The following is a 22990-nucleotide window of genomic DNA, read 5'->3' as shown; positions in this document are numbered from 1 at the left end:
CTGTCCCCAGCTCAGAGGATGCAGTGGAGTGCTGGGTGGTGAGTGCAATGCGAGAGGGAGGCTGCGGGGAGGGTGATCCCCTCTAGCTGCTGCTGCCCATCCCAGCCCCTGGCCTACATAATTCCCAGCTAACTCGTTGGGCAGGGGGCCAGGGGTCAGGATGGGTGTCAGGGCAGGGAAGGGGCAGGCAGGAAAGGAGCAGGGGGTCTTAATCCAGTTCCTATTGGATATCTGTCCGTGTCACCAAATCATCACCAGAACTGTCCCTCATTGTCACTTTTCATGGCAGTGTCAAAAAGACTGACTGGACACGGAGACTCAGTAGTCTTCTGCTGTCAGAGGTGGTCCCCTTCAGTTTAGGATTCAAAACATATTGGTAAGGCAATGGGCAGGCATGTTTGCCCTAAAATTCCCTCAGCCACGCTTATTTTATGCATAGATCAAAGATTTCAGCCTCTTCGGGTGTCAGTCTCACACTGATCACAAGTATTAAATTCACTCACAAAAACACAAACACGATTATTTCTACTTCCTATGAACTCCCATCATACTAATTCCTGTCTCACATGTTTCTCACAGTTTCTATCTGTACAGCCCACACAGCTAATCCCAGTACTACATTTCTCTAAATTTTCTGGCTTCTACCCACAGCTCCATTGACTTTTCCAGCCAGAAAAGGCAGAACAGTGAGAAAACAGAAAGTGATGGGAATGTTTCAAACCCACCTACCCTGGAAAAGGATTAAAGGGAAGCCAGGATGTGTGAGGAAAAGCTTACAAACTGCCAGGAGGACATCTTCAGTCACAAGAGTAGAGATTCCTTCAAAAGACTCCCATTAAGGACTGAGGATTGTCTCCACAGGAAACGGTGATCTCCTGGAATCTGCAGGAGGCCACAACCATTTGCACCTGATCCAGCCCCCAGCCCGCAGAGATATGAATGCAGGCCAGGGCTGTATTACTTTTTTCTGGTAACTTCCATATACAGCAGGAGTGTGTGATTTACAACCTCCCCCCTCAACTTGCCCACTACTGCCCCATGCCTCCACCTTCATTCTCTGCTTCCTCCACCAGGCCCAGACCACCCCAGCGGGTGTATTAACTTTCTTCTCTATCCCCTCCCTAGTAATCCAGAACCCCCTTTCCAGGTAAAGCCAAGAGGCCAGCACTACATGGGGAGTCCCTGGGCTTTATGGAGCTGGAGTAAAACAGGATGAGCCTAGAGATACTGTGTAAATGGCCTGGGCCTGGCATATCCCCAAGATGCGAGGTGCCAGTAAAATGCACTCCGTGCTTCCTTTTACTGTGGTGCCCCATGCTTCCATTCAAAGAATTCAGAGGAAACCACAAGGGGACCCCACAAAAGTTTATGTCAGTATTTTTGTTATTGAATCATGCAGCCACCAGCCATCATCAGGCCACTTATTTCTGTGTGCAAAAATAACTTTGCCAGAGCAATATCCTGTTTTAGTACAGAACATTTTCCAGGATAGTTGTTTTCCTGATTACTTGTTAGTGATAAATAATTATTTGTCCTCCTAGAATAAATGGTTTATAAATTGCTTGCATGCATCATTTGGATAAGCTAGTTACTGTAATTTTCAGACTATATACATTAGGAATTATTATTATTATTTATATAATAAAAATATCCAGACTCTGAAACCACTCATTGTACTGGTGTTGCACAGATACATAGTCAGCTAAGTTCCTGCATTGGGGGTCTTACCGTATAAGTGTTTATTATTTTTTTTTTAAAACAGAAAGATGATTTGCACAGGCAGATCCCTGTGCCAGCATGGAGCCTTACTGAAATGATCAGGCATTCACCCATATAGAACTCACTGATGAATCAGGACTGAGGAAAGCTTACACATTAATTGTAAATCTTACAATTTAACAAAGGAAGGCTCTATACCAGTATTGTACCAATACTTGTGACATATTTTACAAAGACATCACATGAACAAAGCCTTGTGCCATGCTCTAGCAGTGACACCAAAAAACATATTTTTTTCTGGTCTCTCTTTTTTTTTTTTTTTTTTGAACACACACACACACACACACACACACACAAACTTCCTATCCCCTACCCTTCTCTGTGCAACACATCTGCAGTGGTTCTGTAGGAGGGAGCAAGGGGGGCGGGAAATCACAGATGCAATAGAAATAATAGAATTTGCCCTTACTGTCTTTTATTTCCCAGCTAAGGACTAGCTCAATGGCTCTGCGGAAGCTTTTCCTGAGCAAAGATGGTGTAAGGACTGAGGCTGAAGTAAACGGGTTCATTAGTTTAGCAGAATAAAATTACAATATTTCTAGTTTTCCTCCATCTAATCTCAGAGATCAGTATCTGGCCCAGAAGCCGATATCTTCCTCATGTAATTCAGGACAACCAGAATAATCTCTTATGTACTAATCCATGTTCTAGAAAGTTTTCCTTAGCTTCTACTTAATCTCATCTATCCAAACTTCAAACCACAGGGACTGACCTGAGACCCTCTCCCTCAGGAGAATACTGTCTGCAGTACTCCAACGTGAAACACTCTGTTGCTTCTGAGTTGGCCGTGCTCCATCGGATGACCGCAGTGTCCCAACACACAGTACAGTCTTCTGCCTTTAGTACAGGGGTAGAGGGTGCTGTGAACACAGTAACACGTTAGCTGTGCTTTGAAGCATGCTACAGGAACTGCAGAAGAGATATGGTAGGCAGACAGAAGTGAAAAGACAGCCACAAAATGTGTATGTTGCAAGTCCTAAAATAAACTAAATTAGCATAGGAAGATAATTTTCCCTCATATGTAAATAGTTAATGTGTGTGAAAACAACTGCAAACAACACATTATGATGATGATGATGATGACGACAATGATGAGTGGAGAAGTCTTTCACGAAAATAATTGTACTTTACCCTTCTCATTATGAAAAAAGTAAGAACAACATGCAGTTTATTCTGTCATTTAAATGGTAGTTCCTAATGCTTTGGAGCAGAAGGTTGCAAGTTCAGTGCTCCCCAGAAAGCACCCTGAGAGGTCATTAGGTAAGCTTATGCAGTTCAAAATTTCCTTATAGAGTTACTTTAGATCATCTCAAACACTTTTTTTTCATTCATTTCTGTGATGCTTTAAGGAATATGCCTGTGAAGTAGCACAAAGTACAGTTGTGCCTACCACAGCAAAGTCCTCAGGAGCCCTTGCATCCATCCTGCAACAAAAATGAGTATGGTGCTGAGGAACTGAGTAAGTAGGGCTGACTCTGCTGCTTTGTGTCCATATACTGTTACAATGCAGCTATCAAAATTTAATATTAGGTTTTTCTTCCCTATGCCCTAAATTCAAGGACTATACATAGCCTTATTGCACATACAGGAAAATGTACATGAAAAAGAACACTGATTGCAAGTGATCAAAGAATATTGTGTGAAATAATGCCCTGAATTAGGCCATCAGATTCAAGGTCTTGTCTTCTAGGCTGAAAGTGAATTTGTTTACCCACTAAACTTTTCACCACTGGGCAAAGTAATGGCATCCTCTGAGCCTGCCAAGATTTGTACTTAACTCTTCTAGGGGAATACTAATATCAATACCTAATTATTTTTTTTAAAAAAGTTTAGAATTGAAATTATATTTACTTGAAAAGAAAACACATATTCCCAATGTGGTGCCTAAAACAACAGTAAAATGAGTCCTTTTTTAATTGGATAATGTTGCAGAACTTCAATCAGAGTAATATTTTGGCTTGGGCCACACTTCATTTGTTAATTATAAAATATATAAGCACATATTGATTTTTTGTTTTAGTGAATCTTAAGGTTTGCTGAACCAAAGAGGTAAAAATAAATTGAAGTGAAGTAGAAATCAATATGTAACAGGAGGAATGAATGGATATTGACCAAATGTGACCAGGAACAGGGGAGATGCAGAGACATGTGCATTCTAGTTCATCAAAGAGAGTCACCTGAGACCTCAAATAACAGCCGGTGCCATGTTGGTCATTATCAGGAGATAATTGATACCCTCTGCCTATGCTTTATGAGAATTGGCTGATGAATATGAATATGCATATGCATAACATGCAAAAGGCATCATGCAACATATAAATGTTAAAGTTATAATCTGCTGAATCTATATACCCTATTATTGTTCACATATAATTCTTTATGGCTATGTTTACACTTGCCCCCAACTTCGAAGGGAGCATGGTAATCAGGGTGGTGGGAGATTACTAATGAAGTGCTGCGATGCATATGCAGCATTTCTTTAGGCAAATTCTTCCCCGTGGCAACTTCGAAGGGTCAGCAAGTGTAGATATAGCCGATGTGAAGTTAAAAATATGAAGCGTGAATCTGGTTTTAATTCTAAATGTGCTAATGAGGGCCATTAGGGATATTTTAGGAACACAGTAACTCAGTACACTAACCCCAACTACCCCAGCTGGGACTTCCTCTTTTTCATGAGCCTGTATATTTAGACCATCCTCTGGAATCCCCACTCATGTACCTGACAAAGCGGGTCTTTGCCCACGAAAGCTTATGCTCCAAATATCTGTTAGCCTATAAGGTGCCACAGGACTTCTTGTTGTTTTTGCCCAACTACCTGTGATTAGTCTTGTTTGTGCTGTTAGCCCAAACTGTGGTTGGCCCTGGAACGACTGGTGCTTATACCATATGGTATCGTGATCCATCCTGAACCTGGGATTTTTCCATGTGGATGGGGAGTGCTAACCAAAGGGGTCTCGCCCTTGGGTGTGGGGGGCAGAGACTATTTATGGAATGGAAAGCAATCAGTCTTTGTAGTCAGCTGGGCTTGGAAAGGGCCTCATCCACCCTCAGGGGATACACACAAAGAAATCTAGCAACAAAGAACTCTGAAAAAAGTTGTAGACACAGGCCAGAGTAAAGATCAACTCTGCCTTGAAACATTTTGCGGGGAGGGGTAGCTGAATGGTTTGAGCATTAGCCTGTTAAACCCAGAGTTGTGAGGTCAATCCTTAAGGGGGCCGTTTAGGGATCTGGGCCAAAATAGAGACCAAAAAAAGGGATAGTGCTTGATCCTGCTAAGAGGGCAGGGGACTGGACTCGATGAGGTTCCTTCCAGCTCTATGAGATGTGTGTCTCCATATATTTACTTTACCTGAGGTGAACTGAAAAATACTGTTGTGACTGGATCCCTGGGGTGCAGCTGGGACTGTGGGACCAATGGGCCCCCTGAATTCTCTCAAGCATGGACCGTCTCTCCCAATGCTTTGTTAGCGACCAGCAACAAACTTCACCCAGTGCTGCTATCACTTAGTACAGCCACGTACCACACCCAGGTAGATTGCATGAATGCTCCCAGAGCCACCCACGGACAACCAACATTCATAAATGTGACAAGGCAGGGTTGATTAGGGTTGGGGATGCTTTAAATTCTGTGTGTTTTCAAATTTCCTGTATGTTAAATGAATTACAGTAATTTTACAGGTACAGAAACTATGTGACTTGCCTATTATCTAGTGGATGGACTCAAATACTTCCGCACATTTCTAATAACACTGTCTAGTTGATACTATCTCAAGAACTGCGAGCTAATCATTAAATGCCAAAACATACTTACCAGTTTTAAAAATGGATTTGTCAGTCGGTAAGCTACAGCCTGTGTAGTTCACAGCCATGACCCACACCCCATAGCAGCGATCTGGTTCCAGGTCTTCCAAAATGCAGTAACTCTCCTTCACTGTAACTCTGTATTCTTCAACCAAGGCTAGAATCAAACACACACACATACAGCTCATTATAGAGAAATGTGCACCTGTTAGAAATACTTTGTATGGTTGAGGGTCTCTTCTAATGACCAACGTGAAAACAGGAATTGATCATTTCAGGGCTTGTATGCAAAAGGAACAAAGTTTGCCACAATAATATTGTCAGCCAGGAAGGAATTAAAGGAGTTCTGCAGTGTAAGGTGATGATGAGAAGGTTTATTCGTGGGCATCAGGGAGGCTGGACTTATTGCACCTCAAATTTACATATTTAAGAAATAAAACATTTTGTGCTATTCTGAAAAGTCTGCATCGGTGTGTTGAACTGTTGCATTTTTATTAAGTTCTTTCTGATTTGTCACCACAAAACACATTGTCCCAAATTGGGAGAATCAAGCCAGGCCTTTAAATCCCCAATCAGGCACCTGGTTTTTGGAGGTGGAGAGCTGTATCTGCAACTCCTACAAAAAATAAATAGGCGTTACAGGAACTGATCACCTCTGAAAATTAAGGAACTTCCAGATGAGTATAGGTACCTAACATTAAGCACTCAAAATAAAATGTTTTGGACAAAATATTTAGCTATTATTCTATTTAAAAATAAAAACTTAACTCACATTTCCTTAGTTATCTGTCCTGACTACTGTTAATATTAACTCTTCAAGACCAGTCAGACTGTGTTCTTCACACCTTTATATGGCAATACCTTTTCTTAAGGCTCACTTTAGAGACAATTTTATATGAGATGCTGCACTAATGTTGGTGAGATGCAGGTTCAGCCACATACCACTTTGATCTTTGTTTGCTTGCGGTTCCTCCATGCAATACACCTGGAAGCAATCAATGACGTCCCTTTCACTCACAGTCCAATAGACTGCAATTGATGTGCTTGTAGCAGAGTTCGGTTCCTGAGGTAGTAATTTTGGAGTCTGTGGAACTGGAAGACAGACTTTGGTAGTTATTTGTACTGCTGTATGTTGAAGCACATGCATGGAGTGCAGAAACCCGATGGTTTATTTTCCCTTAACTATGACTATTTGAGAAGCTAGGTAGTTAAGGCTTCATTACAGTAAAAAATAGTTTGACTAATTAGAATAATTGAATCAGGACAATAACAATGCAATTTTAGGCCAATAATTTCATTTAAATTCGGGAAGGGTGAATGAATGAATGGTTAGGAATGAAGTTTTGCCAGTGTGATTCACTACTCCCACATGATTTAACTGATCTGAGTGGGGGTGGCATAAAGTTAGGGGCTGACAGAATTTAGTTCAATATGTCAAATAGTAAAAATAATTGCTATCCAGATAGGTGAAAATCCAGGCCACACCCAGCTACCAATCTCCAATGGTCTATCTTCTGAGCAGCAGCAATTCCCAGGCTTAGGGGTAGTCAGCTAGTTGTCATTATACTAGTACCAAAGAGCTAGTCCTCACCCTGCATGAACAACCATCAGCGTGTGAGCCATTGGTCTATCCCTGCCTCTTCCAAACCTCCCAGCAGGCATCAGCATTATATACTGACAGTTCTTGGTAGGCTCAGGGATTGGCTCAGAACCCTGAGACCAAAAGAAGCCAGGCGCAAGGCTTCCAACACCTGGAAGGGCTAAATACAGGTTATTGGACTAGACAAAGGCAACAGTTACACATATGGAGGGCTACACATTTGGATCATAAGCATCTTTGGAGGCCAGGGTATCATCCAATAGGTAGGATAAAATAATCCTAAACCTAAACATTGAGGTGATTACCCAGGCCTAACGCTAGTAGGTGACAGCAGGTAAGTGTTTTGCTGGCTTAGCTTAAACAGAGCTTCCAAGCTCTACAACTGCAGATTTCTTTTTTCTGCACAACTGCCTCTAGTCAGGGGCCACCTGCAGAATCAGAACTTCTCAACAGCTCAGGAAAATTCTCCATATTGTCCAGTCTTTTCTTTAAACAAAAATTTAAAAAAACAAAAACAAAAAACATCCCACAAACAGATAAAGACCATCTACAATCTGTGATGCAGACAGCATTACTCCAGCATTACAGGCAAGGTGTAAATGATGTCTTCATGCTTTGACCAAGGTTGACCTGCTGCCCCTGCTGCCTACTCAATTCCCATCCCTTATCCACAGAGGCAGTTCTTGGGAAATCTATCTAATGCTTTGCTTCCTTTCACACTTGTCACAAGTTTCCTCTTAAAGGAATGGCAAGGTGGGCCCTTCCCCACCACATCAGAACCCTGTCACCTCCAGAATGCCCAGGTCATTAACCTGCTTTCTCCCAGCCTGGCTATTAACAGAGTCAGCCTGGCTGGCTGTGCCTGCTCTTTGACGATGTGGGAAGCAGGGTTCCCCCTTTGATAGCTTTAAGTTTTAAAGGTCTCAGGTATGTAGTGTGACAGAGAGCTAGCCCTGTTAATCTAAATCAGAAGAGCAAAGGGATGGCGGGGCGTGGGGGGATGGTGTGGGGGAGAGCTAAGAGTTAGATAAAACACCAAAGTATATAAAAGAGCAATTATCTGATCCATTATAAGGACTCTTTTACATACTTTGATGTTTCATCTAACTTTTAACTTCCCTATCCCAGCCCCATGGTCCCGCTGCTCAATTTTTTCTGATTTGTCAACCTTGATAACAAGTTTTGGACCTCTGTGCTTTATATATGGAGTCTGTTCTGGTCTGGCTATGGATCTGAAGAAGTGGGTCTGTCCCACGAAAGCTCATCACCTAATAACATATTTTGTTAGTTTTTAAAGCGCTCCACGACTGCTGGTTTGTTTTGATAGGTATGTAGTGTGTGTAGTAAAAGCTCATGGGCATCATCCCTTCCCCTATTCTTTCCCCCAAGAGACCTATCAACCTAACAGAAGACAGTAAATCCATGTGCTTGGGCACCTAGTAGTTTGTAGTGCACTCTGAGGCATACGTTCTATGGAAGCTTAAAAACGCCTCGTATAATTTAAGCCGTCAGATCACATAGCTGGGGATTGAGGGTGTCACTTTTGGGTTGCACTGTATTGGAGAAGGAAGCAGGCTGCCTCTTGGGGGAACCTATTTATGCTGAACTGACCTTGCCCTGAACAGAGAGATCATAGTGGGCCACACAGCAACTCCAGAATTGGAGACCAACCAAAGTGGCGAGTGAAACACCTGTTCGTGGGAAATAGTACGCTAGAAGGGAGTAGAAGCAAGAACCTACTGAGGAAGGGAGGCAGAGGCAGGAATGGATGTACCCCACTTCCAGCAAAGGCCAGAAAGGGTTAATAGGATTCCTTGTAACCAAGGAAAAGTACCTGCAAAAAGATTGAACAGCCGATTAGTTCTAGAGGGAGGAGTGATGTTGGGCAGTAGATCTTTAAAAGAAAGGCTCTGAATTAAGGCAGAGATCATTGCTCCCAGAGAGCAATAGTCTGCTTAGACTCAACATGAAGTGGGCTCTTTGAAACAGCATGGACAGTGAGAGTCTCATTGGACTGTCACAAATGTGGAACAGTTCCCTGGGGTCCACGGATGCTGAGAGGGAAGATAATTCTTTTGGGGAACAGAAGTAGAACCCTGCTTGAGCTCTGCCAGGCTGGCATACCTGGAGCCCTAAAATCAGCTGACACCTTGTGATCTCACAGGGGGTACCTCAAAGTCCTTTCAGGTTTGCGTACACCGCGGATAAACATCCAAAAGTTTGACTGCTGATCCAAATGGAACCAACCCACATGAGATTGTTATTTTCAGGAGTATGAGTCAAAACAAAACCATTTTGCACAATTACATAGTCAAATTGCACAGAATAAAAATATACAGTTTTTTTGCTTGCTCCGTAAATTCCCATGTTACATTGATTCTATACAAGCAGAAGGTTTTTGCTCTTTTCAATTATCTTCAGACTAATGATGATGATAGCCTGTGGCATTAACAAAGTAGATGCTGATGCTAGCTGTTTGCCTGTGATTTATATAAAGAGCTACAGTAAGATTACATCTGTCTGTCATTGAAAATTTCTTCCCTTTAGTTGTTAAAAAGCAAACCAGATTTTAGGTTTTAATTGCATCTAAAATAGCCTTCCTAATGGTGTCCAGTGGAAAAATTACTGTGGGCTTTCAGAAGAGGAGTACAGAAACCAGAATTCCCATTTAATGGGAAATTATGCAATTATAAAATTTTTGTTCCAAATTAGACTGAAAACAAATAATTTCAAAATTTTCAGCACAATTAAATTTTAGTCTTTTTTGTTTCCAATCGCTCAAAACATTTAGTTTGTGCTAAATCAAAACATTTCATTTCAGTATCAACTTTATTTTTTTATGATATAGAATATATTTTAAATTGAACCAGTAATTTCAAAATAAAACATTGATACGTTCCCTTCAGAAGATGTTGAAATGGAACATACTGACATTATCAAAAAGCTTCACCTTGAAGGCTGTTTTTCCTGAGATCAAAATTTAATCAAAATTGACAATATGTTAGGGAAAGTTTCAGTTTCAATGATATGGCATTTCCCTTCCGTTCATAACACACCCAGCAGAAAGTTGCAATCAGTGGAAGTACTTAAGGCTTTCTCTACACTATCAAGTTTGATAGCCAAGAAGTTCCTTTTGTGGACAAAACAGTGAGCACATACACACTGTGTTGCAACTTTTGTTGCAGAAAACACCCAGTTTTGGCAACAAACTATATCCACTCTGATGAGAGACATTTGTCTTTTTCCTCTATATTTGTATTGACACAATGCCAGTGTAGACACCACGCTTGATTTCATCATTTTATTGGAACTTCAGGAAGTGTCTCACAATGCTGGTCCAGATCTCCCTGAAAAAACAATGAAAAGTCCTGTGGCACCTTATAGACCAACAGATTTTTTGGAGCATCAACAGCCTATAAGGTGCCATAGGACTTCTCATTGTTTTTGTGGGTACAGAATAACACAGCTATCCCTCAGATACAGATCTCCCTGGTCAGCCCTTTGAATGCCATTGCCCTGCAGCCAAGTAAACAACTATCTGTCTCTCCTCTTTGCAAGCTCTGGACATTTTTGAAACTCCGTTTCCTGCCGGCTCAGCATGGAGAGATCTCATTGTATCTCCCAGGTGCCCATGGCCGGTTGTCACACCAAACATTCTCCTACTTGGACCACTGCAGAGTTGTTGGATCTGATCAGTACATGGGGAGAGGAGTCTGTGCAGTCCCAGCTGTGCTTGACCCATAGGAAGTGGGATACCTAGGGGCACATTCCTCAAGGCTTGTGTGACAAGGGCTATGAGGCAGGTGTACTTCAAGGCACGGGAGAAAAAAACTCACACTGCTGCATCATCTAAGACCTGCTGTTTCTATCAGGAGTTGGACAATCTCCTCAGGGTTGACCCCCCACCTCCAATGGCAAAAGACCTGTGGATACTTCAGAGGGCATCGAGGCAGAAGAAATTGGTGAAATGGAGCTAGTCAAGGGTGTGGAGCTCCCAGCAGGGACCTCAGTGAGGAAAGCAGCCAGAAACTGTTTTCCACTGTTCTTGCCTCAGTCTCAGCATTTGCTCTCCAGAGAGCAGGCAGCAAGAGATAAAAGACACAAGGTAAGTGGCAGTGGCTTGTGTAGTGCAGAAGTGCATTTACGGTATAGAAAAGAGGGAGGCTGATTTGTTTCCATGAGCTGGACATTCCCTATGTAACCGCAGAGCCGGGTGTTGATGAATGCTGAGATTTCACAGGAATCCTCCGGATATCTGGAAAATTTTTGGGTGGTACTCACTAATCCTCTATCACAAGCAAGCTGGAGTTGTACCTTCATTTCCCGGCTTACCCTCAGCAGTGAGATATCTGCTAGAATAAGGGTGGGCAAATTTTTTGATGGGGGGGCCCTCCGAGAATTGGGTAAGTGGTCAAGGGCAGCATTGGTCTACAATATTAATGGAGGAGGCGTGGGGTCTGGGATGGAGGATGGGTGCAGAAGGTAGCTTGGCACAGGAATCGGTAGAGCAGGAGTAGGTCTGGGAGGGTGTTTGGGGGAATGAGGTGGTTGTGCCTTGGGGCAGAAAATTGAAGTGGAGGAGTGGTTTCAGGGTCCAGGAGAGGGCTTGGGAGCAAGAGGGGATTCTGACTGGGAGGAGAGGGATCAACAGGGGTGCCAGGTCTGGGAGGGGGTTGTGGGACCCAGTACGGGAGGGGTGAGGTGATTTTATCAACTATATAGCATCTGGAACTCGTGTGAGAGAAAAGTAGGAAGAGCAGGGGATGAAGGAGCTTCAAAGATCAAGACCTGGGGAAATTTCATTTCAGGGCACTGGCAAAGAATTGGAAGTAGTATGGTCCAGTAGTTATAGGACTGGGACTAGAAAGACCCTGCTTCAATGTCCTGCTCTGTAACAGGCTTCCTATCTGAAATGGGGCAAGTCACTGAGCTTCTCTGTGGCTCAGATCTCCACCTGTAAAATGGGTACAAAAGCACTTCTCTACTTCTCGGGGTACTGAAAGCAGAGCCAGGTGAATAACTGATTTTTTGACTAGCTGGCTTAAAAAAAAAAATCAGTGAAAAAAATAATTAGTGCAAAGTGACCATCCATCCCGTTTTTCCCAGGACAGACTCTTATTTAAGGTGTCTCACAGGCAACCCAGCTTTTTAAAGAAAACAGGCAAATTGTCCCATATTTTGCAGGGCTCCTGTTCCCTGGCACGCTGTGTCTTGAGGTGGCAGCTTCTCCTGCCACAGGGACCTCTTCTCCACTGGGTGGCTGCCCTGTTCCCTGGAGTTCTGCACGTTGTGGCAGCAGCTCCTGTTGCAGGGAAGCTCCTCTGTGGGGCAGCTGCCCCATTCCCCAGCATCCCATGGTGGCAGCCCTCACTGCTGGCAAACGCTACAACAGGGTGGCTGCCTTGTTTCCTGATGCCCGACACTTAGGGAAGGCAGCTCCTGCTGTCAGGGAGCCTCTCCACAGGTTGGCTGCCTTGTTCCCCAGCCTCCCATGCCTCAGGGAGGTAGCTCCTGTTCCATTCCCTGGACCCACAAGCCGGGAGGCTTTGGAACACCACCACACCAGGGAGTTCTGGAGCTCCCATCCTCCACTTCCCTTCATCCCTGGTGCCTCCCCATTGGAGGCTGCAGAGCCCCCCCGTTTCCAATGCCTCACCGTGGAGCAGGAGCCCCCAATGTTGAGAGACAAGGGACAGAAGCCTCACCCCCATCCCCGGAGGCTGGTGTCCCATATTTGCCATAGTATAGCAGTGTGGTCACCCTCTCGGCTTGTATCAACCCCAAACAAACATTCTCAGGTGATTTGAAAAACATGGAAATATTTGGTTTTGTTTCAATTGAGAGAATTTGGTAAATTCAGCAAGAATCTGGTAAGCATTTCAGTCAACTCAAATCTACATTTTTTTGACAAGCCACTAAAACGGAAAGGTGCCACTCGTGGGGTGATTTAGAAGAGTCAGTTTATAAACCCAATAATAGCATCCAAGGAAATTTACTCTAAATCTTTAGTAAAAACTGCTAGAGAATTCCTAGTCAGTTAATAAAAAAAAATTAAAAAAAAAACAAACCCACAGTGATATGGGGCTGTGCTGAGGTAGAACACCAGCACTCAGATGGTCACTTGACTGCAGAACTGCCTTGACCCATCTAAGTATATTTATTTTCCTATTTCTTGAAACAACATTTCAAAATACCTTGTGAAAAGACGAAAAGAATGGTTGGCAGGGTGCTGATGGAAGTGAAGAAGCTGAGTGGGTGGCTTGTTGCCAAGAACTACGCTGAGCTGTTAGTTCTCGGAAATCCTAATCCTCAGGAGAAAGAAAGTGATGGATGACGCAGACGCACCACAGCCAGTAGATGGTTTGCTTATTGCCTAAACAGTCAGCTCTAGATGATCTTCCTGGGTAAAATTCACACATGCATAAGGCACAAAACTCAAGTGAACAGGTTGTGTGAAGGGAACTAAGGCTACGTCCACCCTGTGACATAAATTTGAATTTATTAAAATTGATTTTGTAACACAGGGTTTTATAAATTCCAATTTGAGTATCCTCACCTCTCCACGAACTCCCCACAAAGTCAATTTATTGCTGCCACACTCAGTCACCAAATACCAACTGTCGCAGCAGTGCATTGTGGGAACCTATCCCACAGTTCCCTCAGCCCCATCGCATTCTGCGTACAGTAGATCCCTAACTTACATGGACTCAACTTGTGCACTTTTTATATTAACGGGAGTCAAGTCCAGTCAAGGGGGGGGACGCTGCTTCCCTGGACCCTGCCTCACCGCTTACCAATGCGGGACCCGCCCACCAGCAATGCATTGCTGGATGGCTTGGGGGCTTCTCAGGAGCCAGCTTCCATCTCCTGGCTATCTGGGGCAGCAGCAGTGGGGGCAGGGAAGGGCAGGCACAGCAGGCAGGGCAAGTGGCCAAATGCTGGAGGTGGCTCATGACCCTCCTGCACCAGCCAGTGGCTCTGGCTCCCTCTGTGGGCAGGTAGATTGGGGGCCGAATTAGGGAAGGGGTGGAGCCACCTTCTGTTCCAGCCAGCAGCTCCAGCTCCCCCTGTGGGCAGGCAGGTGGAAGCTGGGTTAGGGGAGGAGGTGGGGCCATCTCCTGCTCCAGCTGCCATGTTCTCAGCACTGAGCTGCCATGGCACCCCTGCTGCATCCCGGCTGCCCAGCCTTTGCATCCCCATGGAGCCTTTAATGGCTCGGAGCCTGCGGCGGCCAGCAGAAGTGGAACAGCCCCAGTGCTGGGCATGGTGAGAGCACAGGAGTCACTCCCAGTGGGGAGAGGAGGAGGTGGCAATGTTAGCCTGCAGTGGGGCAAGGTGGGCACTGGGGCTGTCTCCTCCTTCTGTGCCTCCTGGAGCTGGGGCTGATCCAGAGGGCTGGGCTAGGGCTGAGTGGGGGGCGTGGAATGCTGAGGCATGGCCAGCTCCCAGCCCTGTTGCTGCCAGCGATTCCCTGGGTACCTGGGGGTGGAACTGGTGGCCCCGCCCCCACCTTGAGTTGCACAAAATTTGATTTACACCTGTTTCCCCAGGACTGTAATTCTTGTGCAAGTCAGGGGTTTACTGTATTTTTGCTGGTGCAGAATGGGAAAAAAATGGCCCGCAAGTGGTTATGGGTATGTGATGTCAACTTACCACATTAAATTGCCCTCATTCCCCTCCCGTGGGAAGCCAACCGCCATTTTTCCAGAAGGAAAGAAGGAAAACTAGGGCATCAACAAAGATTGCCAAATTAACTGAAATCTCTTCCTTGTATAACTGAATTGTTATTTATAACTGAATTATCAAAGATTTTACAAAAAGCAGCAGACATCTGAGTCTTCTCAACTGGCCCTCCAGCTACTTTTCCCTCTCTTAAGGAATTTGCCAAAGAGTGAAGAAACAGAAGCATAGAAAAGGTTAGGAAAAAGATTTTTGCCTTCCCACTACACTACACAGAGTTGTCCAACACGGAGGATGGGGCTCATCAAATTTCAACAAGCAGTGCTGCTCAGGCAAGGGAGGGGACATCCCCAATTGACTGTTGGGGGCCAGCCCCCTGTTCCCATTTGGGGGTGGCTTTGGGGGATCACTAGATGAAGGTCCAGTTGAGATGGTCCCTTCAGTGTTGTTCAGGCGGGGGGGGTGGGCAAGCTCCTGGAAATCTTTGGTACCAGGGCAGACTACCTCCTCCCCCCTGCACTGCAGCAAGCCCCTTTAAATCTGTCCCACCTTTGGAGTCCTCACTTCACTCAACCCAAGACATAGTCCTGTCTAGCGGCACGGTCCACACTGAACAGCGGACACGTCCTTTTATTGGGCCAGGAGCTAGCCATGTGATGTGTTTGGGCATGGGAAATATCCCCGCTGCATGTCACCTGCAGGGGAGGGTAGGGGGACCCCTGCCCAAATGTAAACTCCAGAAAAGAAGTTTCTCAGCATCTCATAAAGCCCAACACCCTCACCTCCCTACAGCCTAGCTGCCACATGGTGCACTGGGGCAGGGGCCGGCGCCAGCTCTGAAAAAAAATCTGAGTGCTCAGCTTGCAGAAGGAGACATAGAGCCACAAACTCTGTGTTGGGGCTGTTTGTAATGGGCAGATGCGCTCACTGAGCAAAGAAAGAAAGAAAGTTTTTCAGCCTCTCCTGCAAGCAGGACCCCACAGCTCAGCTGACAGCAAAGAAAAAAAAGAAGTTTCTCAGGCTTTCATACAAGCATGACCCCACAGCTTCCTGGTGCCGAATTCAGATTCACAGGTTTTCTGGTACCTAATTCCTGAGCACCTAGAGAGCAGCAGAGATGGAAGTGGCCAGAGTGGAGCATTTTGGGGCATTGTGGGATACATACAGGACACCTCTGGAGGCTAATAAAGTCTATTAAAAGACAGGGTGTTTCCACACTAGCCTTAATTCGAACTTTTAAATTCGACCTTGACACTACGTTGAGTAGCTTTCCATGGTGTTATAATACTGACCTTAGTGTTGCCTAAAAGCGACCTAATGGTATTTACAGTGAAGACAGTGACTTTGTAAAATCGAACTAACTGCCTTAAATTCGACTCTATCACATAGTGGAGACATCGTCTAAGTATGGGCTGGGGAGATGGCCTACACCCCGTTATTCTCCATAGTCACTGCTCCTGCCTGCAGAGCAGACTGAGGCCATTGCTCCTTCATATCCGTATATGGATTGGGATCCAGCCACTGGATCCACATAAATTCACATCCAGAGGCTTCTTTTCCTGATCCACGCCCAACTTTCCTCTCCACTCCATAGGACTACTTCCCGAGCAAGGAGAGGCTTCAAAAGGACACTAGAATGTCTGCTGTATTTCTGAACCCATCCTCACCCTACACATGCACAGAGGTGGAGAGTGTTACACTCTGGAACTAGCAGGTGTTGGAAAGGGCGATGAGAATTTAGAATAAACAAGAATTCTTAGTGCTTTCTCTTGTGCTACCCTTGCCCCTGGCCAGCAATACACCAAACACTTGTGCACAATTAGACTTCATTTCAAATTCAGCTCTGATTGCTAATTACACAGGCTTGTAACTCTAATTTTTTTTTTTCAAAGTACATTCTGATTTTACTTTTCTATAAATTCCAGGACTTTGTCAAAAAGTTCATTTTTTACAGGATGCACCCTTAGATTCTTACCAGCGACACATTTTAAGGTCTCCTGGTCACTTCTTCCTGAACTGTCCGCATAATGGTCAAAAAGAGAAAATGCACTGGGCATTTTTTCTAATGAGAGAGAATTATCCATTGCAGAAAGTAACCTATTGGGAAGAAAATATATAGCTAAATGAATCCCAAAAGTATTACATAGTTTCCAAAGGTCAGGGATGAACAACATCTGACATACACTGCTCCAAATATTTCTCATGGATTTAAGATCAACTTCCTAATCTTGAATGTTAAGGAGGGTGCAGGGCTGAAAATTCATTCAAGGATCTCTTACAGGTAGAGATAAACTCAATCAAACTGCACAAATCTGTACAGTCATGAGCTGTGGGAAAGGTTAGATATGAAGTTCACATCAAGGACCTCAAGAGTATTGGGGTCTAAACTTATTAGCTCAGTCCCTTTAAGTATATTTAAAGGCTACAGAAAATTATTTCTATCTACAGGAAGCTGACTTCAGAGACATAATATAAAGCAGCTGGCTATGAGGAGGAAAAAAAGGAAAAGGAAAATGGATTGGACTTAATTAGCCCTTATTTGCTGTGTTCATTATGAAAAACAACAACATATTTTTAACTTTGAGGCAAAAGCAGCTCCAAGGCAATTAAAGAATTCTTTCTATAAAGCAGTCAAGTCACTTTTTTGTTTTTACACTGATGTTGTTCATTGTTCAGAGTTTTAACAAGATAAACATTAGAAAATGCCTTTTTTTAGAAAGCCATGCAACCTTATGTTAACCCTTTTTAAAATCTTTTTTTTAGAAAATCAGATACAATCAATTAAAATAATTTCATGCACAAAAACTAATTTTAATCTGTAAGCTAATGCTGGAAAACAACATGCAATAAAAACTCCTGGAAATTATTTTTGCATAGCCTGCTTTTCAATAATCTACAATATAGAAGCAATTGAACAGATTGTCCCATATTGGTATACAATATTAATGTACCCCACATGACCTCACAGAACCAGACCCAAGAATAATGAGAAATGTGGAAAGAAGTTTGAAGCAGCTCCTTAGTCACATATAGACATTCACTGGTTAATACTTCTCATAATAAAAACTTACTATTGTGCAGTATGTCCCAAACGATTTACCTAGGCTCCAGTCCAGCTGACCACTTTAAGCACAAACATGCCCTTAAGCATGGGGCTAAGTACAATTGACTTGCGTATCGTCAGATCATATGGGCTGCCAGACATATACGCAGGAATTTCTCTGTGTGTGCGCGCGCACACACACTTTTTTAGTAAATGTGGACCACCACCTCCCCACATGCACACTGGGCTCTCCCGCTGGCCCTTATCCCCTGCCCCTCTGCTCCCCCTCCAGTCAGCCTGGCCCTGGACCTCTCCCCCAGCATCCCTGCTACTAGCATCCACACCTTTGCACACTGGACTGCCTGCTACCCTACCCTGTCACCTCTCCTACCTGCTCTGCATGCCAGGGACCTGGCTACTGCACAACGAGGGCTGTCCTAGCTGTCTCCAGCCCCGTGCAGACACCGGGGCTCTCCTGACAGCACACAGGGCAGGGGAGCAGTGTTCCTGCTAAGATTTTTCCATCCTTGGATGTGTTGAATTTTCTTCTGAGCAGGTTAAAATTTCTTATGTGCAACAGCAATGCTGAGGCAGTGTGTGGAGGTGTGCCACCAGCACCAATAAAAACCAAGATATAGGTATATATATTGTAAACAGTCCCTAGCTGTGGATGAAAATATACTAAAATAAGGGGTAATTAATAAGGAGCAATGCTTACAATCTTTATTTAACATGCAATCAAATAAAAAGAAAATGAACGCTATTCTTGGAGTTACCTGTGTTATCATCCTAACAACTCAAGCTAGTGAATACAACAAACATATTATCCACACACATCTTTAAGATGCTAAACAAATCTATGAGTCATCTACAAATACTCCAGAAATTACAGGTTGGAGTGTGGGAGGCTCTGGGCAGTGGACTGGAGATGTGATGGTGCAGGAATCAGGACTGGGGTATATGAGGTGTTCAGGGTAGAAGACTGGAGTGTATAGGGGATGCAGAAGTTAGGGCAGGGTGCTGGGGATGTGAAGGTACAGGAATCAGGCTTGGGGTGTATGAAGGGCTCAGGACAAGGGGTTGCAGTGTGAGGCACAGAAGTTATGGTAGGGTGCTGGGGATGTCAGGAGTAAGGGTGGGCCATGTGAGTGGCCCAGAGGAAGGCATCAGAGTTCATGAGGAGCTCAGGGCAAGGTGTTGGGTCGTGGGGGGGGGGGTACAGGAGGCAGGGCGGGGGGGGGGGGAAGAAGGCTTAGGGTACAGTGGTGGGGGATGACCCTCGGGCTGGATTATCTTATTTGGCCCTTTGGGGTTGAGATCACTGGAGCCTCAGGCCTCCCTCAGTTTCACCTCCTCACCCCACTCCTGCTCAGCCTGAAGATTCTCACCCCCTGCTGTCTCCTTCAATCCAGGAGGGGGAGGATTACAAATTTTACCTGGGCAAGGGGCAGGAGGTTCAGATAGGAGGCAGCAGTCTCTGCAGCCTCCCTAGTACTGTAAAATCCCCAGCCAAGTTGGTCGAGCACCTGGAGGGATCAGTGGCTGGGCATGTAACTAACACTTACGGCAATAAGTGAAAGCCTAACCCCACTTCAAGAGGAGTTTTGCCACTGACTTCCGTGGTGCCAGGATTTCACTCAGTAACAGTCTTGTGTGCACAAGGACTGTGGGTTCAGATTTTATGAATAGTAACAGGTAATTTGTGCAGATTTCAGCAGAAGGCAAATGATTTCAAGATAAAAGTCTCTGTTACCAGGATGAATCCCATTAAACGGACCCCCTCCAAAGGCAAATCAGGGTTTGGGAGTTTTGCTGGTATGTGTGCATGCTGCAAGAGGAGATACAAACATGGATGAAATTGCAATCCAGATTTAAACTTCACTAGCGCTGCAACGATTTATAACTGGTTCTGAATTTATCCCAGCTGTTCCGCCCATATAAATGACATGCTGGGTGAATTTCATTAAGAATTCATCTCAGATGAAAATTACACAAGTAAAATATGAACACTTCAAAACAGGGTATTTAAAGCAGAAATCTAAAGCATCATCAGAAAGCTCTTATATAATTTCAAGAACCAGCTATTTAAGAATGGCTATGCAGAATATTCCAAGTAATTTGACATTTTAAAAAGCTATATTTATTATTATTTAAATTATGTATTGCAAAACACATGCAAAACCCTTCAAAAGCTGTCAGCTACAGTAACAAGCATAAGATTTCTTCCCAGACTATTATTTGTGGTGTTTATAAAAGTAGATACTTAAACTGGAAGCATGCTTTCAATAGATCTAGAAAGTATTGCACAAAGCAGCCAAACATGCTAATCCTAATACTCACTACAATGTACTTAAAACCACATTTCATATACCTTTTATTTATTTCTTTAGATAACTAACAGAGAAAGGGGAAAAGAAATGTATTAACAATAAAAAACAGAAGTCGATCATTTTAAAGCAAGTAATTTAAAGACTGATTCTCCTCTTTTCTCTAGATGTAAAAAAACTTCGTAAACTTCACTGGGAATTTTCCTATCTACAACAGCAGAGAATTTGAGTCTGAAAGTATTTCCCCCTCTTTAAGGTCACATATACCTCAGCACATGCTTAGCTTTAAGCAGGTGATTGGCCAATATTCAATACTTGTGCCTAACTCGAAGCACAAGTCCTAATTATGTTTCTACATTTATGGGAGAAGATATAATTTCTACATTAAAACATCAGGGTCCAAATTCCAAGATCAAAACTGCCTCCACATCTGCTGATCCTTAAAATCTCCACAAGCTTTGCACAAGCTGAGCTGTGAATATTCTCATGTCAAGGGAATCCTCGGCTGTCTGTCTGGCAGCACAAGAAGGGCACAGCACTAATCAGGATCCATTCCTTACAGAAAGACCCAGAGGATCCCAGCATTGCTGGCCTCAAGAGATCAAAAATCATGAAGTAAAGCCCCTGCAAAGGTAGGAGCTAGGCATGATTTGGAGGATCTTTTTAAATAAAAAGACAATATTGTGGAGGCTTTTTAGTCTGTCTTTTGTCTCATCTCCACATCTGTCCATCCCTGGCCCATCAATCAATTCTGCCCCACCCACACATCCAATCAGCTCAGCCCCCCCAAAGTCAACTCCCTTGGCTTCCTGTCCCTCAGCTGTCCCCCTCCTCAGTTCAGCCTCCCTAGCTCCCACCCACTTAGTCCTGCCCTCTTTGTGCATTCTCCCAGGTTTGGGGGACTGCAGCAGGGTCCCTTCTTGAAGCACTTAGGGCTGTTCACAGAAGGAACGATCGCCCCAAGCTGCAACTGGTCCATGCCAGCCAACTTGGGCTCATGGGGTTCAGACTGAGGGGTTCCTTCATTGCTTTGTAGACTTCTGGGCTTGCGCTACAGCCCAACCTCTGGAGTCCTCCCACCCAGCAGGGTCCTCAAGCTGCAGCCCAAGTCCAGAAATCTACCCAGCCATGAAACAGCCCCATAGGTCAAGCCAGCTGGCACAGGCTAGTCATAGGTTTTTCTTTGCTGTGTGGGCATACCTTTAAGCTCCCTCCTCAACTGCTGCACAAATGGCTTCAGACTGGGTTGGGGAGGGGACAAGAGGCGCTTCCTGTAGCAGATGACTGGTATTCCTGCCGGAGGTGCCGGCAAGTGAGATTAGAAACCAATCAGGGTGCGCCACCTCACTGGCAGGTTGGAGTCGTTTGCATCATTGTGAGATTGCGTACAGAGCCACCCAAAATTCCACAGCTTGCTGAAAAGCCACGAGAGTTGGCAGAACGGGGATTTTTAATGACCACACATAATCAGGGCCTCATTCTTACATCTGACCTGAGAGAGTGCACAGTCAGTAGCACATGCCCCCAGATATTGAGTCAGTACAGACACAAAAAGGGAAGCGCCACTCAGTGAATCACTGACAATTCTTGCAGCAACTGTGTATTCCTATGGGCATAGATTTTAGCCAGTGATTCCTGCATTTGACCCACAAAAAATATTTGTCACCCTTTAAGTAATGGAGAATTTACCACAGCCTTTAGTAACCTGTTCCAATACATAGTTATATTGGCTGTTAAAAATGTGAGGTTTTCTTTTTTTCTTTCTTTTTTTTTTTTTTCCTCCCTGGTTTGGATACTTCTGATTCCAACCGCCATTTCTATTTCCTTCCAATTTCTTGTTACACCATCATTTGCTCTAATTAAGAACCTTCTCATAACAGATATCTTCTCGCTGCTATTATAAATTGTGGCCAAGTCATCCTTTAACCTGCACTTCAAAAAGTTAAACAGACTGAGTTCCTTTAGTCTCACTGTGAGGTGTGTTTTCCACAACATCTCATTCTTTTATCTCTTTTCTGAACTGTCATATGACCCAGAAGTTCCAGGTTGGAGTATCTGAGATATCAGACTCAAATTTGCCTCAGAAGACAAAATAGGTCTGAAGGGATGATATTAAATTCCATATGTGACTAAAATCATGCAGGTTTCTGTGATAGCTCTAAGTCACACTGTACTTACTTTTAAAAAAACATCATCATCAAGTTCTTCAGTTTCCTTTACAGTTGTTTCTAAGGCTTCCTTCGCTGCAATAATAGTTTGCTGAAAGTTGACCATTTGCTCATATAAGTATTCCATTTTCATCTTCTTCACCTCCTCAAAGTTCTGAGACTTTGCATCATACTGGGCTATCACTGCCTTAACCATCTCCTCATTCTGATCTTCTAAAAGCTGCTCATTTTTTTTACTGTTTTCCTGGAAAATAAAAACGTATGAAAGTCTAAGAAGTAAAACGACATTAGTGAATGAACGTGCAGAAAGCTCTCGACTACATTCATTTATACGTCAGCTCTCAGTCAGGCAACCTTACAAAAAAGATGTAGGCAATTATCTAAGCAGGTTCTTGCATAAGAAATATGATTAGGTAAATACTTAGCAATCTATGGCCAACGTTTTCAGAATTGTGTGCCTGCAGTCCAGGTGCCTCTAATTAGGCACCAAGAAAAGAAGCCTTATTTTCAGAGCATCTGAACATCCAAAATCCCTACTGAAACTGACATACCAGACAAAGGTGAAAAAGTCACCCCTGGCCATTCAGAA

At 44.0% G+C, this 22990-nt stretch overlaps 1 protein-coding gene across 3 annotated transcripts in view; it reads right to left on the bottom strand.

The window, feature by feature from the left end:
- The window catches only part of CMYA5 (cardiomyopathy associated 5), a 63142-nt gene that overhangs the window by 19480 nt on the left and 20672 nt on the right, over positions 1 to 22990 (bottom strand). For 2 of the 3 annotated variants that reach the window (XM_074995468.1, XM_074995469.1), the window contains exons 4-9: positions 22412 to 22645; positions 20278 to 20300; positions 16839 to 16960; positions 6526 to 6675; positions 5594 to 5740; positions 2492 to 2639 (exon numbers count right to left, since the gene is read on the bottom strand). In XM_074995468.1, the coding sequence (XP_074851569.1) occupies positions 2492 to 2639; positions 5594 to 5740; positions 6526 to 6675; positions 16839 to 16960; positions 20278 to 20300; positions 22412 to 22645 (824 nt within the window). The remainder of the gene's footprint in view (positions 1 to 2491; positions 2640 to 5593; positions 5741 to 6525; positions 6676 to 16838; positions 16961 to 20277; positions 20301 to 22411; positions 22646 to 22990) is intronic. The other variant, XM_074995470.1, reaches the window with a different exon arrangement.

This window comes from Carettochelys insculpta, chromosome 5 (genome assembly GCF_033958435.1).
Source record: "Carettochelys insculpta isolate YL-2023 chromosome 5, ASM3395843v1, whole genome shotgun sequence".
NCBI classification, from domain to species: Eukaryota; Metazoa; Chordata; order Testudines; family Carettochelyidae; genus Carettochelys; species Carettochelys insculpta.
This window is presented reverse-complemented; position numbering and strand designations above follow the sequence as displayed.